Source organism: Colobus angolensis, unplaced genomic scaffold (assembly GCF_000951035.1).
Source record: "Colobus angolensis palliatus isolate OR3802 unplaced genomic scaffold, Cang.pa_1.0 Scaffold125, whole genome shotgun sequence".
NCBI classification, from domain to species: Eukaryota; Metazoa; Chordata; class Mammalia; order Primates; family Cercopithecidae; genus Colobus; species Colobus angolensis.
Genome location: NW_012113697.1, coordinates 5,372,785 through 5,383,996, shown reverse-complemented (window position 1 = coordinate 5,383,996; position 11,212 = coordinate 5,372,785). Strand labels below are relative to the sequence as shown.

The 11,212-nt window shown below is 37.5% G+C and overlaps 1 protein-coding gene across 1 annotated transcript in view; it reads right to left on the bottom strand.

Annotated features, from left to right (window-relative positions):
- Positions 1-3,066: 3,066 nt before the first annotated feature.
- The window catches only part of MYH1 (myosin, heavy chain 1, skeletal muscle, adult), a 26,692-nt gene continuing 18,546 nt past the window's right edge, over positions 3,067-11,212 (bottom strand). Inside the window, exons 29-40 of the mRNA XM_011933257.1 lie at positions 9,526-9,644; positions 9,173-9,369; positions 8,271-8,454; positions 7,821-7,986; positions 7,603-7,727; positions 6,779-7,087; positions 6,488-6,691; positions 6,027-6,152; positions 5,766-5,936; positions 5,404-5,508; positions 5,189-5,284; positions 3,067-3,327 (exon numbers count right to left, since the gene is read on the bottom strand). Coding sequence (XP_011788647.1) covers positions 3,175-3,327; positions 5,189-5,284; positions 5,404-5,508; positions 5,766-5,936; positions 6,027-6,152; positions 6,488-6,691; positions 6,779-7,087; positions 7,603-7,727; positions 7,821-7,986; positions 8,271-8,454; positions 9,173-9,369; positions 9,526-9,644 — 1,955 coding nt within the window. The 3' untranslated portion in view covers positions 3,067-3,174. The remainder of the gene's footprint in view (positions 3,328-5,188; positions 5,285-5,403; positions 5,509-5,765; positions 5,937-6,026; positions 6,153-6,487; positions 6,692-6,778; positions 7,088-7,602; positions 7,728-7,820; positions 7,987-8,270; positions 8,455-9,172; positions 9,370-9,525; positions 9,645-11,212) is intronic.

Here is an 11,212-nt window from a genome sequence, read left to right as displayed (position 1 = left end):
TGTCTTACTTAGCATTCTTTCATTTCAATCCGAAGAATTCCCTTTAGCATTTTTTGGTAGGCAAGTCTTGTAGTGATGAACTCTCTGAGCTCTTGTTTGTCTGGGAATGTCTTTATTGCTTTTTCATTTCTGAAGGATAACTTTGCCAAGTACAGTATTTTTGCTTGTAGTGTTTTATTTCAACACTTTGAATATGTCATCCCACTCCTTTCTGACTTGCAGGGTTTCTGTTGAGAAGTCCATTGTTAGCCTTATGTAGGTTCCCTTGTATGTGATGAGCTGCTTTTCTCTTGCTTCTTTCAAAATTTTCCATCTTTGACTTTCACTATTTTATTACAATATCTTGGAATATTCTTTTTTTGGGTTAATTTGTCTTGTGATTCTTTGAGTTTCATGGATCTGGATACGTATATCCTTTTCAAGATTTGGGAATTTTTAGCTAGTATTTCTTTAAATAAGCTTTTTGTCCCTTTTTCTCTCTTCTCCTCTTACACTGTCGTAATTTATACATTTGTATGCTTGAGGTGTCCATAGTCCTTTATGCTTTTTCTCTTTTTCCTTTTCTGATCCTCTAATTGGCTAATTTCTGATGACATATCTTTGAATTCACTAATTCTTTCTTTTGCATGATTGAGTCAGTTGTTGAAACTCTTTATTGAATTTTTCTATTCTTTTATTATATTATTCAGCTCCAGGATTTCCGTTTTTTTTGTCTTTACTTTGGTTTCTATTTCTTTGTTAAACTTTTCACTTTGTTCATGCATTATTTTCCTAATTTTGTTTAGTTATCTATTTTGGTTTTCTTGCTTCTTATTGAGCTTCTTTAAGATCATTATTTAAATTCTTTTTCATGCAGTTTATAGATCTCATTTCTTTGGGGTTGGTTATTGGAGCTTTATTAGTTTTATTTGGTGGTGTCATGTTTATATGACCCTTTGTTATCTGTGTAGTCCTGCATTGGTGTCTGAATTTACTCAGGTTTAGTTCTTTCCACTGAAATGTAATAGGGTGTACAGAATGGCAGAGAAATTTAGGGAGTTCTCAAGATAATGGCTATAAAGATAAGTTATGGATTTTTCCTTAAATGGGAAGAGAAATAAAGATAAAAAAGATGCTGATTTAGATAAGAAGTAAAGAGACCAAATACTCAGGTGCCAGTGGGGTTGAAGAACTGTTATGTTGGGAATAGTCCAACAAGCAAGTTAGAAAATCAGAAAGGAGATGCTTTATGTAGTTAGTTTGGAGAATGGAGATTGGGCAGTTTTGTGATACTTTCTAGAGTGAGACGAGACTATGGAGGAGGGGTAGTGGCAGAAAAGGTAGTCGAGGCGGAAGTCAGTGTATTCAATGAATCATCCATGTGGACATTGAAATCTCCCAGGAATGTGGTAAGGATTGGAGGGAAAGGAAAGGCAGGTGCCAAAATCTTTGATGAATGAAAAGTTAGCAAATGACAGCAGTAGGTATGTGGAATAGCTAAATAACATGAACTTCAAAGAAGGAAGAGTCTTCTATAGGAGGATAAGCAACAAGGGGAATTAAGAGGGGTATTATTTCTAGCTTAGGACTAAGGTGTTCTTGAACCATGAGAGAATAATGGTCACCTCTTAAGAAGACTTACAGGGAAGGATTTTTATCAGGGGGAGGCAGATTTCAATTTAAACCAAGAAGTGGATTGGGGGGAATATTCCAAAGAGCATAAGAGATCTCATGTTTTCCAGGAGGGTCAATATTAAGTGAGGGTACAGCCAAGATTTGCTACCATAATCAGGTCCTTCTGTCCTTTCCTGACTCTTTGCTTAACATATACCCATTTATGTATCCATTTTTCTCATTGTCAATAACCAAAGGAAATGGCAATTGTGTAATTGGAATATAAACTTTGGGAAAAAACTGAATATTAAAATCTATTAAAATTATTTTAAAGTCCAGCCCAAGATATAGCATTACAATAATGAGTTGTTTCCAATAATCAATAGAAAATAAGTGGAGGTGCATAATGACCCAGAGAGAATCTTCCCCAGGAACTGAGGTCCAGAGATGTATGATTGGATATTTTAACCTACTGGATCATAAGATTAGAAACATTTAATTGTATATTGTTCCTTTTAAGTAGACTGGGTACTATTCTCACAAGACCTTTGTTATATCTTTAATAGACAAGATACTTGCTATTTTACTTGCTCATGTTGTATTAAAAATTGACATAGGTGGAAGGCCCATGCTACCCTCAGTACAGGTAAACCTGTGGTAGTAATACCACAGTTACAAGAATGATGACAATAATTGCCATAGCACTATAGAAAGACACAATACAGAAATCTACAGTAATGAGAGTAGGGTACTGACTTTAAAAAATATGAACTGACTTATTGCTATCAATATACTGGAAGAAATCTTTGTAAAATACAGAAGTATCCAAAGAGATAGAAGACATAATAGAAACGTATTTCTTAACAATTTTTTAACTCCTGGTTACCATTTGATTGTGATAACCAGGGAAGGGGCACAATCAAGCAAACTAAACATCTGTAGATAACAAAAAACTTAAAATCTCTTATATTTAGAAGGAGCCAGAAAACCTACAGAACATGCTTCCCTCTCAAGGGATTCTAATCCCAATTTAATGGTTCATATAGTTGTAGTGAAGAGTTTGCATTTTAAATATTTTTGACAATACTTAAACCTAATTTTTTAATTTTTCTCTTATTTTATGTAAATAACATGTTTTAATTTATTTTTACTCAGGCTTAGGATGAAGGATTTCCTATCATTTTATGAAGAAATCAATAATTTCATTGATAGAAACTAGCTATGTTTTGTCAAGTAAGGTTTACCAAATATTCTATGTTTTGTGTGCCTGTGGTATACCTTTAGGTTCACCTACTTCCCATAGGGACGCATATAGTGGTACTTACCGGGGTCGGCCTAGCTGCTCTCTATCATGTCTTAATATTGGTGACTAAGCACTTTTCTGTAAAATGTAACCAAAATGTTGAGATGTTTTTCTTTTCTCGGTACTTCTAAAGACAAATTGCCATAGAGGGGAAAAAGAGACTCACAAGATTTTGGCAGATAAATTTTTTATCTCCAAAAGTCATAAGTACAAAATGGAGTGACAAAGATTTTCACATTTTGTGCATTTCTTTGGTCACCTTTCAGCAGCTGGATAAATTACTCTTCACTTATGATTTTTGTGTGAACCTCCCGGCTCTTCACCCGGAGCTTGTTGACCTGGGACTCAGCAATGTCAGCCCGTTCCTCGGCCTCCTCCAGCTCATGCTGGATCTTGCGGAATTTGGAGAGGTTGACATTGGATTGTTCCTCCTGTGAATGGAAATCCGTTTATGAGGAAAAAAGTTCAGAATTTTTCAGAAATTCAATGGATCTTGAATTTCCTTTTTACTTAAAAATGAATCACTTTAGCAGATCTTTTAAGAAACCTAGAGAAATGCTCTTGAATTTGTATTTTTATTTTTTTGCATTAGCTTCTTGAACTCGTAGATAACAAGGAAGGACAGGTGACATTTGTATCTGAATTTTTAGAACAGCGAAACATCCTAGAGCTACTACTAAATATGCCAGGTGTCCAGCTTTGTGTTTTTTTGTTTTGTTTTGTTTTGTGTTGTTTTTCAGAATCCTGAGAATGGAACTAAACCTTTTAAGAATGCAAGTATGCAACCAAACCTTTTAAGAATGCAAGTATGCAATCTATACCAAACCAAACCATTAGGCTTGAATATAAGTTATTGCCATGTGAATATAAATTATTGCCACTTAAGTTTAGAAATTAAGCAAGAAGTTTGTTTCTTAAAATAGTCTGAGCTGTCTCTGATTATACTCAAATATATAGCAGAGAATTTGAGCAGGTCAGTTCTAGTTTAGTCTCTGGTAATCATTCTTATTTAAAAGTCTCAGTAAGAACCTCCAAAATGTGGCATTCAAATTTAGAACAGACATAAAGCTTAGCTTAGAATCATTAAATAGTATAGCTTGAGGAAAAAAACCTCAGCTCTTCCTCTTACAGATGAGGAAAGCAGGAACTGAAGAAAGATTAAGCAATTTGTCCAAGATATGGACGTGTGTGTATGTGTGTGTGTGCACGCGTGTGTGTCCGCGTACACATGTGTGTTTGTTTTCTCTCCCTCCCTCATTCCCCTCCATCCCCATCTTTCTCTCTCTCTTGCCTTAGATGTCAGGGGTAAAATAAAAACTTTCAATGAACAGAGGAACTCATTTGTGATATGTAACTATGCATATTTATATGTAGGAAATTGATACTATTTGATTATTAGTCCAGATGAATCATGGGATAGGGAAATGAGATAAAGTGGAGTGTTCAGAATCTACTGATTTGAACATAACCAAGACCTTCTGAGTTTCAGAATCTTATATTTAATGATTTACTTGACACGTTCACTTGTGTATATATGGTATTATATATACCATATATACACAACAGAATTCCTGTTTCTTTCTTGCCCTGCAAATCTGTTCTTCCCTTTGTTCCCCACTTAAGTCATCATCCACCTGATTACTTAAATCATAAACTTGATAAATTACTCTTAATTGCCTTCTTTCATCTCCCAAGTGCAACCTACTAACAATCTTATAGTTTCTACCTCCAAAATATATCCTGAATCTCTCCACTTCTCTCTGCTCCACTTTCTTTTCCAAGCCATAGAACCAACCCGAAAAGCTTCCTAACATGTCTGTCTGCACCCACTTGTGTTACCCAATAACCCATTCTTTACATGGTAGCCCGAATACTCTTTTTAAAAAATATAGATCAGGTAATGACTGACCCACATTAAAACCCTCCCTGGCTTCCCAGTACCTTATTGTACTGAGAATAAAATCCAGACTTCTTACCATGGCCTGGAAGACCCTATGAGCTGCCTCCTGCCTGGCTTTCCAGCCGCAGCTGTGGTACTTGCCTCCTTTTTTTTGTCTGCTTCTTGAGCCAGACTCTTTTCCACTCAAAAGCTTTGCCTTTGCTCTTCCCCATCTCTAGAACATCTTCTGGCTGGCTTATCAGGCAGTTGGTTTTACCTTAGCTTCGGACCTCCATGTAGTCGTTTGTTTTCCTTTGATCCTTCCTCATTTTACTCATCTTTTCTTTTGTTGCTTTAACTAAACTGGCCTGGTCACGTCTGAGAAAAATCACCGCAAGGGGTTGTGAACTCACCGCTTCCTCAGCTTGTCTCTTGTAGGCTTTCACCTTTGCTTGCAGTTTGTCCACCAGGTCCTGGAGCCTGAGAATATTCTTGCGGTCTTCCTCAGTCTGAAATAATATTTTCAAGAGTAAGTTTCTTGAAAGTACAAATATCACATTTTGTCATACATATGGCTTTTAATCCCATGTAGACTAAAGTGAAAACCTAGACAGGCCATTTTCCTTACTTGGTAACTGAGTTCCTTCACTTTTCTCTCATGTTTGCGTAGACCCTTGACGGCTTCAACATTGCGCTTCTGTTCACTTTCAACTTCACCCTCAAGTTCACGAACCTACAAGAAGATGGACATTTTAAGGACATTCACTTGATGAATTTTTACTTCTTCATATGACACACATACTTCTTTTACTCTGCTTTGTATGTAGTTTTTAATGCCCTAGTTCAGTTTTCCTTATTATGAGCTTTTGGGCATGACGGAATAGCTCTCCCTCGTCTCAGTATGCCCCACATCATCTAGTAGTGCTAGGTATTCAGAATCATGCGTTGGATTGGAATGAGATAGGAATACACGCTGATTAGGAGACCCACCCTGGCCTCCAGTTTCTGGATCTGCTTCTTCCCACCCTTCAGGGCCAGCTGCTCAGCCTCATCCAGACGGTGCTGCAGGTCCTTCACTGTCTGTTCCAGGTTCTTCTTCATCCGCTCCAGATGGGCACTGGTGTCCTGTTCCTTCTTCAGCTCCTCAGCCATCATGGCAGCCTAATTAGCAGTAAAACAGAATGGGTTAAGACAGCTAAGACAGCAAATTAAGATTCAAGTTTGACCACCACTGTGTTACCCTTCACTCACATCAGTGATGGCCTTCTTGGCCTTCTCTTCTGCATTGCGGGCTTCCTGGACGATGTCTTCCATCTCTCCCTGGATTTGGGAAATGTCTGTCTCCAGCTTCTTCTTGGTGTTGATCAGGCTGGTGTTCTGTTTAAAATGTGAAATTTAGAAATATTAGGCACAGGAGAGAAAAATTAGGAAGCCTGATGTTCTAATGAACCCATAAACTAATTAACTAAATGAATTCATTAATATTCCTGCTTGTTTCATAAATTATCTAAGTTGACATATGTTTAAAAGACAATCAACTATGGATGTTATAGTTCAGATAAACAAAAATCTAGATAATCAAAAAATAAAATAAAATTTAAACTTTATCCCTCATGAAATCTTATAAATAGATTTCTTAATAGTACCAAGATTTCAGCAAGAATGTCATTTTCATACCCTTGTATTTTTTACTATTCTGTTATTACATGCACCTGGGTATGAAGGAGCTGAACACGCTCACTGGCATCCAGGAGCTCCTGTTCTGCAATTTTCCTGCTCCTCTCTGTCTGCTCCAGAGTGGCCCGCAGCTCCTCGATCTCAGCCTGCAGCAGGTTGGCTCTGCGCTCCACCATGGCCAGCTGCTCCTTCAGGTCCTCCTGGCTCCGGAGAGCGTCATCCAGGTGGAGCTGGGTATCCTGTGAAACAAACCGTCATTGAGACACCATGTTCTCAGGGTTGCAGGCACCCCAATTGTCCTGGGACCATCTCTTAGACATATTTACCTTGAGGATGCCTTGGGTGTTCCTGTAGTTCCTCAGGGCCTCGGCAGCCATGCGGTTGGCATGGTTCAGCTGGATTTCCATTTCATTGAGGTCTCCCTCCATCTTCTTCTTGAGCCTGATGGCATCATTCCTGCTTCTGATCTCAGCATCCAGCGTGCTCTGCATGGACTCCACGATTCTAATGTGGTTTCTTTTCAGCTGGTCAATTTCCTCATCTTTTTCAGCAATTTTCCTATCGATCTCAGACTTGACTTGGTTCAACTCAAGCTGGATGCGTAGGATCTTTCCCTCTTCATGTTCAAGAGATGCCTTAATGACAGCAAGAGGTGACATTAGTAGGGCAATGGAAGTGTGTAGTATTCTAGAGATAAGAATGATTTGTCCTTCATGAAACCTTATTTATAAATAGATTTCTAAATAGTAGTAAGATTTAAGCAAGAGTGTCATTTTCATGCCCTTGCATTTTTTTACTATTCTCTAACACACACAGTTTCTGCCTTTGTGCTGCCATCATACATTTTTATTTTGTTATTATAGAAATTTCTACAAATTGTTGAATGTTATTATTGGTTTTATATGCTTCTATCTCCCTAAATTGTGTCCTTGAAAGCAGGGCCTTTAACTGATTCATCTTTCTTTGTTCAGCGTCTAGCACAGTTCTTGACATATGGTTATGTTGGTTGTATGCATGGTCAGTTCTCCATTCTCATCCCTAGTACATGGAGCAAAAAAGATTTTTCGTTTCTCTTGATTCACCATTCCTTGCATTTAATAAAGCCCAATTCCTCTTGTAATTGTTTTAGAGTATGCAATAAAATGCTTACCTCTGCCTCCTCTAAAGCAGCCTGAAGTTCAGACTTTTCTTGCTCAACTTGCTTCTTTACTTTTTCCAGTTCATGGATACGCTTTCCTCCTTCTGCAATCTGTTCGGTGAGATCAGAAATCTCCTCTATTGGTGAACAAAAAATATAGAAATTTGTTCATCGATAGAAAAGAGTCTTTCAAATCTTTTATTGTTAAAGTAAAGGTAAAATGTGCTCACGTTGCAAATTCTTATTTTCCCGCTTCAAGGTTTCAAGTTGGTCTAAGGATTCCTCGTAAGCATTCTTAATCTTGAATAGTTCTGTGCTGAGGGAGCGGGACTCCTTTTGAGAAGCTTCAAGTTCAGCATGAGTTTCTTCACACTTCTGTTTCCATTCTGCCAGGATCTGAAGGTCAAGGAATGGACAAGAAATTTAGTGGAGAAAATTTGATGAGATAAAAACCATCTATTCTAGCAACTCTGAGTTGAGGTGTTCTGGGACTGAAAAAAAAAAAAATTACAAGTGAGAAGAATAGAAACCACAGCAGCACTTCCCCTCTCCACAGACAGCAGCTGATGGGTCGAGAGCCACTGAGGACAGCCCTCAGGTGATTTGAATTGGGCACACTGAAGGTAGTAGGCTATTGTTAATTCTATGTTGAAAGTTGAAGCAAAAACTGGAGAAAATACCTTATCAAAGTTCCTTTGCTTTTTGTCCAGGGCAGCACAGGCAGCATTTGTCCTCTCAACATCAATCATGAGGTCCTCAACTTCATTCTGGAGCCTCTGCTTCGTCTTCTCAAGGGAAGCACATTTGGCATTCACAGCTTCTACATGTTCCTCAGCATCTTGCAGACGCTGAGCCAGCTTCTTCCTAAACAGTGAAATATGGACAATAAAAGTAAATGGCTGTCAGCTGAATTGGGTGTTTCAAAGTGGGTACAAGAGAGTGAATTCCACAATCAGACTTCTTTAATACTTTGCTTCTCAAGCTTGTTCTGTAGGTCCAGTTCTGTATTAACGCATTCCCATTATCCTACCACCAAATACTGAAAACAACTCTAATTTTGGTATTGCCATACTTCATAGAGTGGCTTTAAGGCCATCCATGACAAGCATGAGCTAACATTTTACCCTTCCAGGTAGCTGTCTTACTACTCTTCTATAGAATATTAATATCTACCTTGAATTACTGCTTTGTATGTCTGTGTCTCCACGTAATTTTAATCCCCAGAGGGAGAGTCTGTACTGTACTGATCTTTGTATTCTTGTAGGCTGTCCAACATATTAAGGGCTCAAATGTTGGATACATTGAATTCAAATGAAATATATTTGATTTTGTCTGTCTAATTATGTCCCTTATTTGTGCTAGCTTTTAATTAATCCATAAATAATAAGCCTTCCCACATCGATATACATTTTGCATTGAGAACTCCTCTCAGAATCTCTTCTAAGGCATCTACCAAAACATTAATTCCAACAACAAGGCTGTATATGGTCCCAGAATGTTTTTTCCCTAGTTTTTCATATGTTTTAGGAGCAAGGAAACTGTTTGCCCTTATAGTTCCATTTTAACTAAGTCTGGAACATACTTAGCCTCCTCCAGCTCCTCTGTCCGCTGGATGGCGTCTGTCTCATATTTGGTCCTCCACTGGGCAACCTCACTGTTGGCTTTGGACATTGCTCTCTGTAGCTCAGCCTTGGCTTCCTGCTCCTCCTCATACTGTTCCCGCAGCAGGTCACAGTCGTGGCGGGAGGACTGCAGGGCGTGTGCCAGGGCACTCTTGGCCTGAGAACATAGAGGTTGGTGACTTAATTTTATATATTTAAGTGATGTTTGATTCCTGATCTCCTATAGGCCACCAGAAGAAAGTCTGTAAAAGTAAGTGAAAAACAAACAACTACAAGAACAATAATGACAAGAACGACAACAAGTGGAACTTACCTTTATCTCCTCTTCAAGTTGCCTTTTCAGTTCCTCAATCTGTTGTGTAAAAGCTTGTTTGCCCCTCGAGAGCTGGGAAACTAATGAATCCTTTTCATCTAGCTGGCGTGAAAATTCACCTATAAAAGACCAAGGTCCAGAAAACTCAACCTTACTCTGGAAATTAAAACTCTAAAATAAAAACTTGAGCAGGGAAAGGGAGCCAAGTCTGAAACTTGATGGAGAGCATGGGTGACAACAAACCACCAACATCCGCTTTAACCCTGATAAGCAAATCCATGTAAAAATTAGAAGCATGGAGAAATTTGAGGGAGATTACATGCTTGTGTACAGCACAAAAGATTTCAAGAGATATTTATGATTATTTGATCATAGTCAGAATTGACAAAGAAACGTGAAAAAATGTAAATCAAGCCAACAAAATATTCCAGTACTTTTTATTTTATGTAAGGCAATAGTGTTGACTAATTTGCCTTCCATTGAAAGTTGGTTGAAACAAAGGATTTATACTGTGGAAAATAAGAGACTTTGGGCATTTTCTTCTGTAAGTAGAAGTGATAGTCAAAAGAAATTCTGCAAGGATTTTTATATTAAGAAATGATTAAGTGGTCTCCCATCCCCAGAATGAATTGGTTTCTGGATAAGTACTTTCCAAACTAAATGGCATTTACACATGTCTTTAATTTTTTAAGCACCATAATGCAGAAAATGCACTACATTATGTTAGAAAGGTAGGAAAACTTTTCCACACCATTTTTAAACTAGTTATCTTGAACTTTATCTCTTTGGCATTTAATAAGAATTATCTTTTTTTTTAAAACACCACTAAGTTAGGAGGAATAAACATGTATTGAGGAAGAGAAACTACAAGGAACATTTTGACTCCTTGAGGATATAGTTTTTCTTTCTCATGAAGTGTACTGACCACGTTTTAACAATAATAAAAAAACTTATTCTGAACTTTGTCATAGAAAGAACGTATTTGAATACCAAAGATGTAGAGTGATTTTCCAATACTTTAACCTGCCTATTACTTTAATAGCCTAAATTACCCATAAAACAGTTTCCATCTTGTTATCTGTACTTGCGGAGATAGAACTTTGGTAGAAAGTCGGACAGGTCAGTAGGAGGGGGAATAAATGCAGAAACTTTCCAATTTCTCTAATCAAAAATCTACAAATCTTACTTGAATGCTTCTCAGTTGGGTTGTGGTCTTGAATATTTCCCTACTTAACCATGTTAGTTACCAGTAATTGGCAAGACTTCAGGAAAAAGACTGGAGTAAACATTCTTGGACAAGTCGCTTCATCACTACCATAATCCGCTGTCTTTAAAATGGGGATAGTATTACACAGACTAATGAGGAAAATAAAGTAACACACAGCTTGCGAAAGCATTTTGAAAAGTGAAAAGAGGTACTGTAAGGATACACTTTGTTTTTGATAACTTTTTGATTAAAGCCAAATCTTCCTTAAAGTCTTCAAAAATAAAAGGACCTGATTCTATTTCTCTCTCTCTCTCTCTCTCTCTCTCTCTATATATATATATATATACACACACACACATATATATATATTTCATATATACACATACATATATTTCATATATACACATATATTTCCTTCTGTCTGCTGAGGCTAGAAGCAATGAAATCCCAGTAAAAATGAGCACACTGAACTACCAGAAC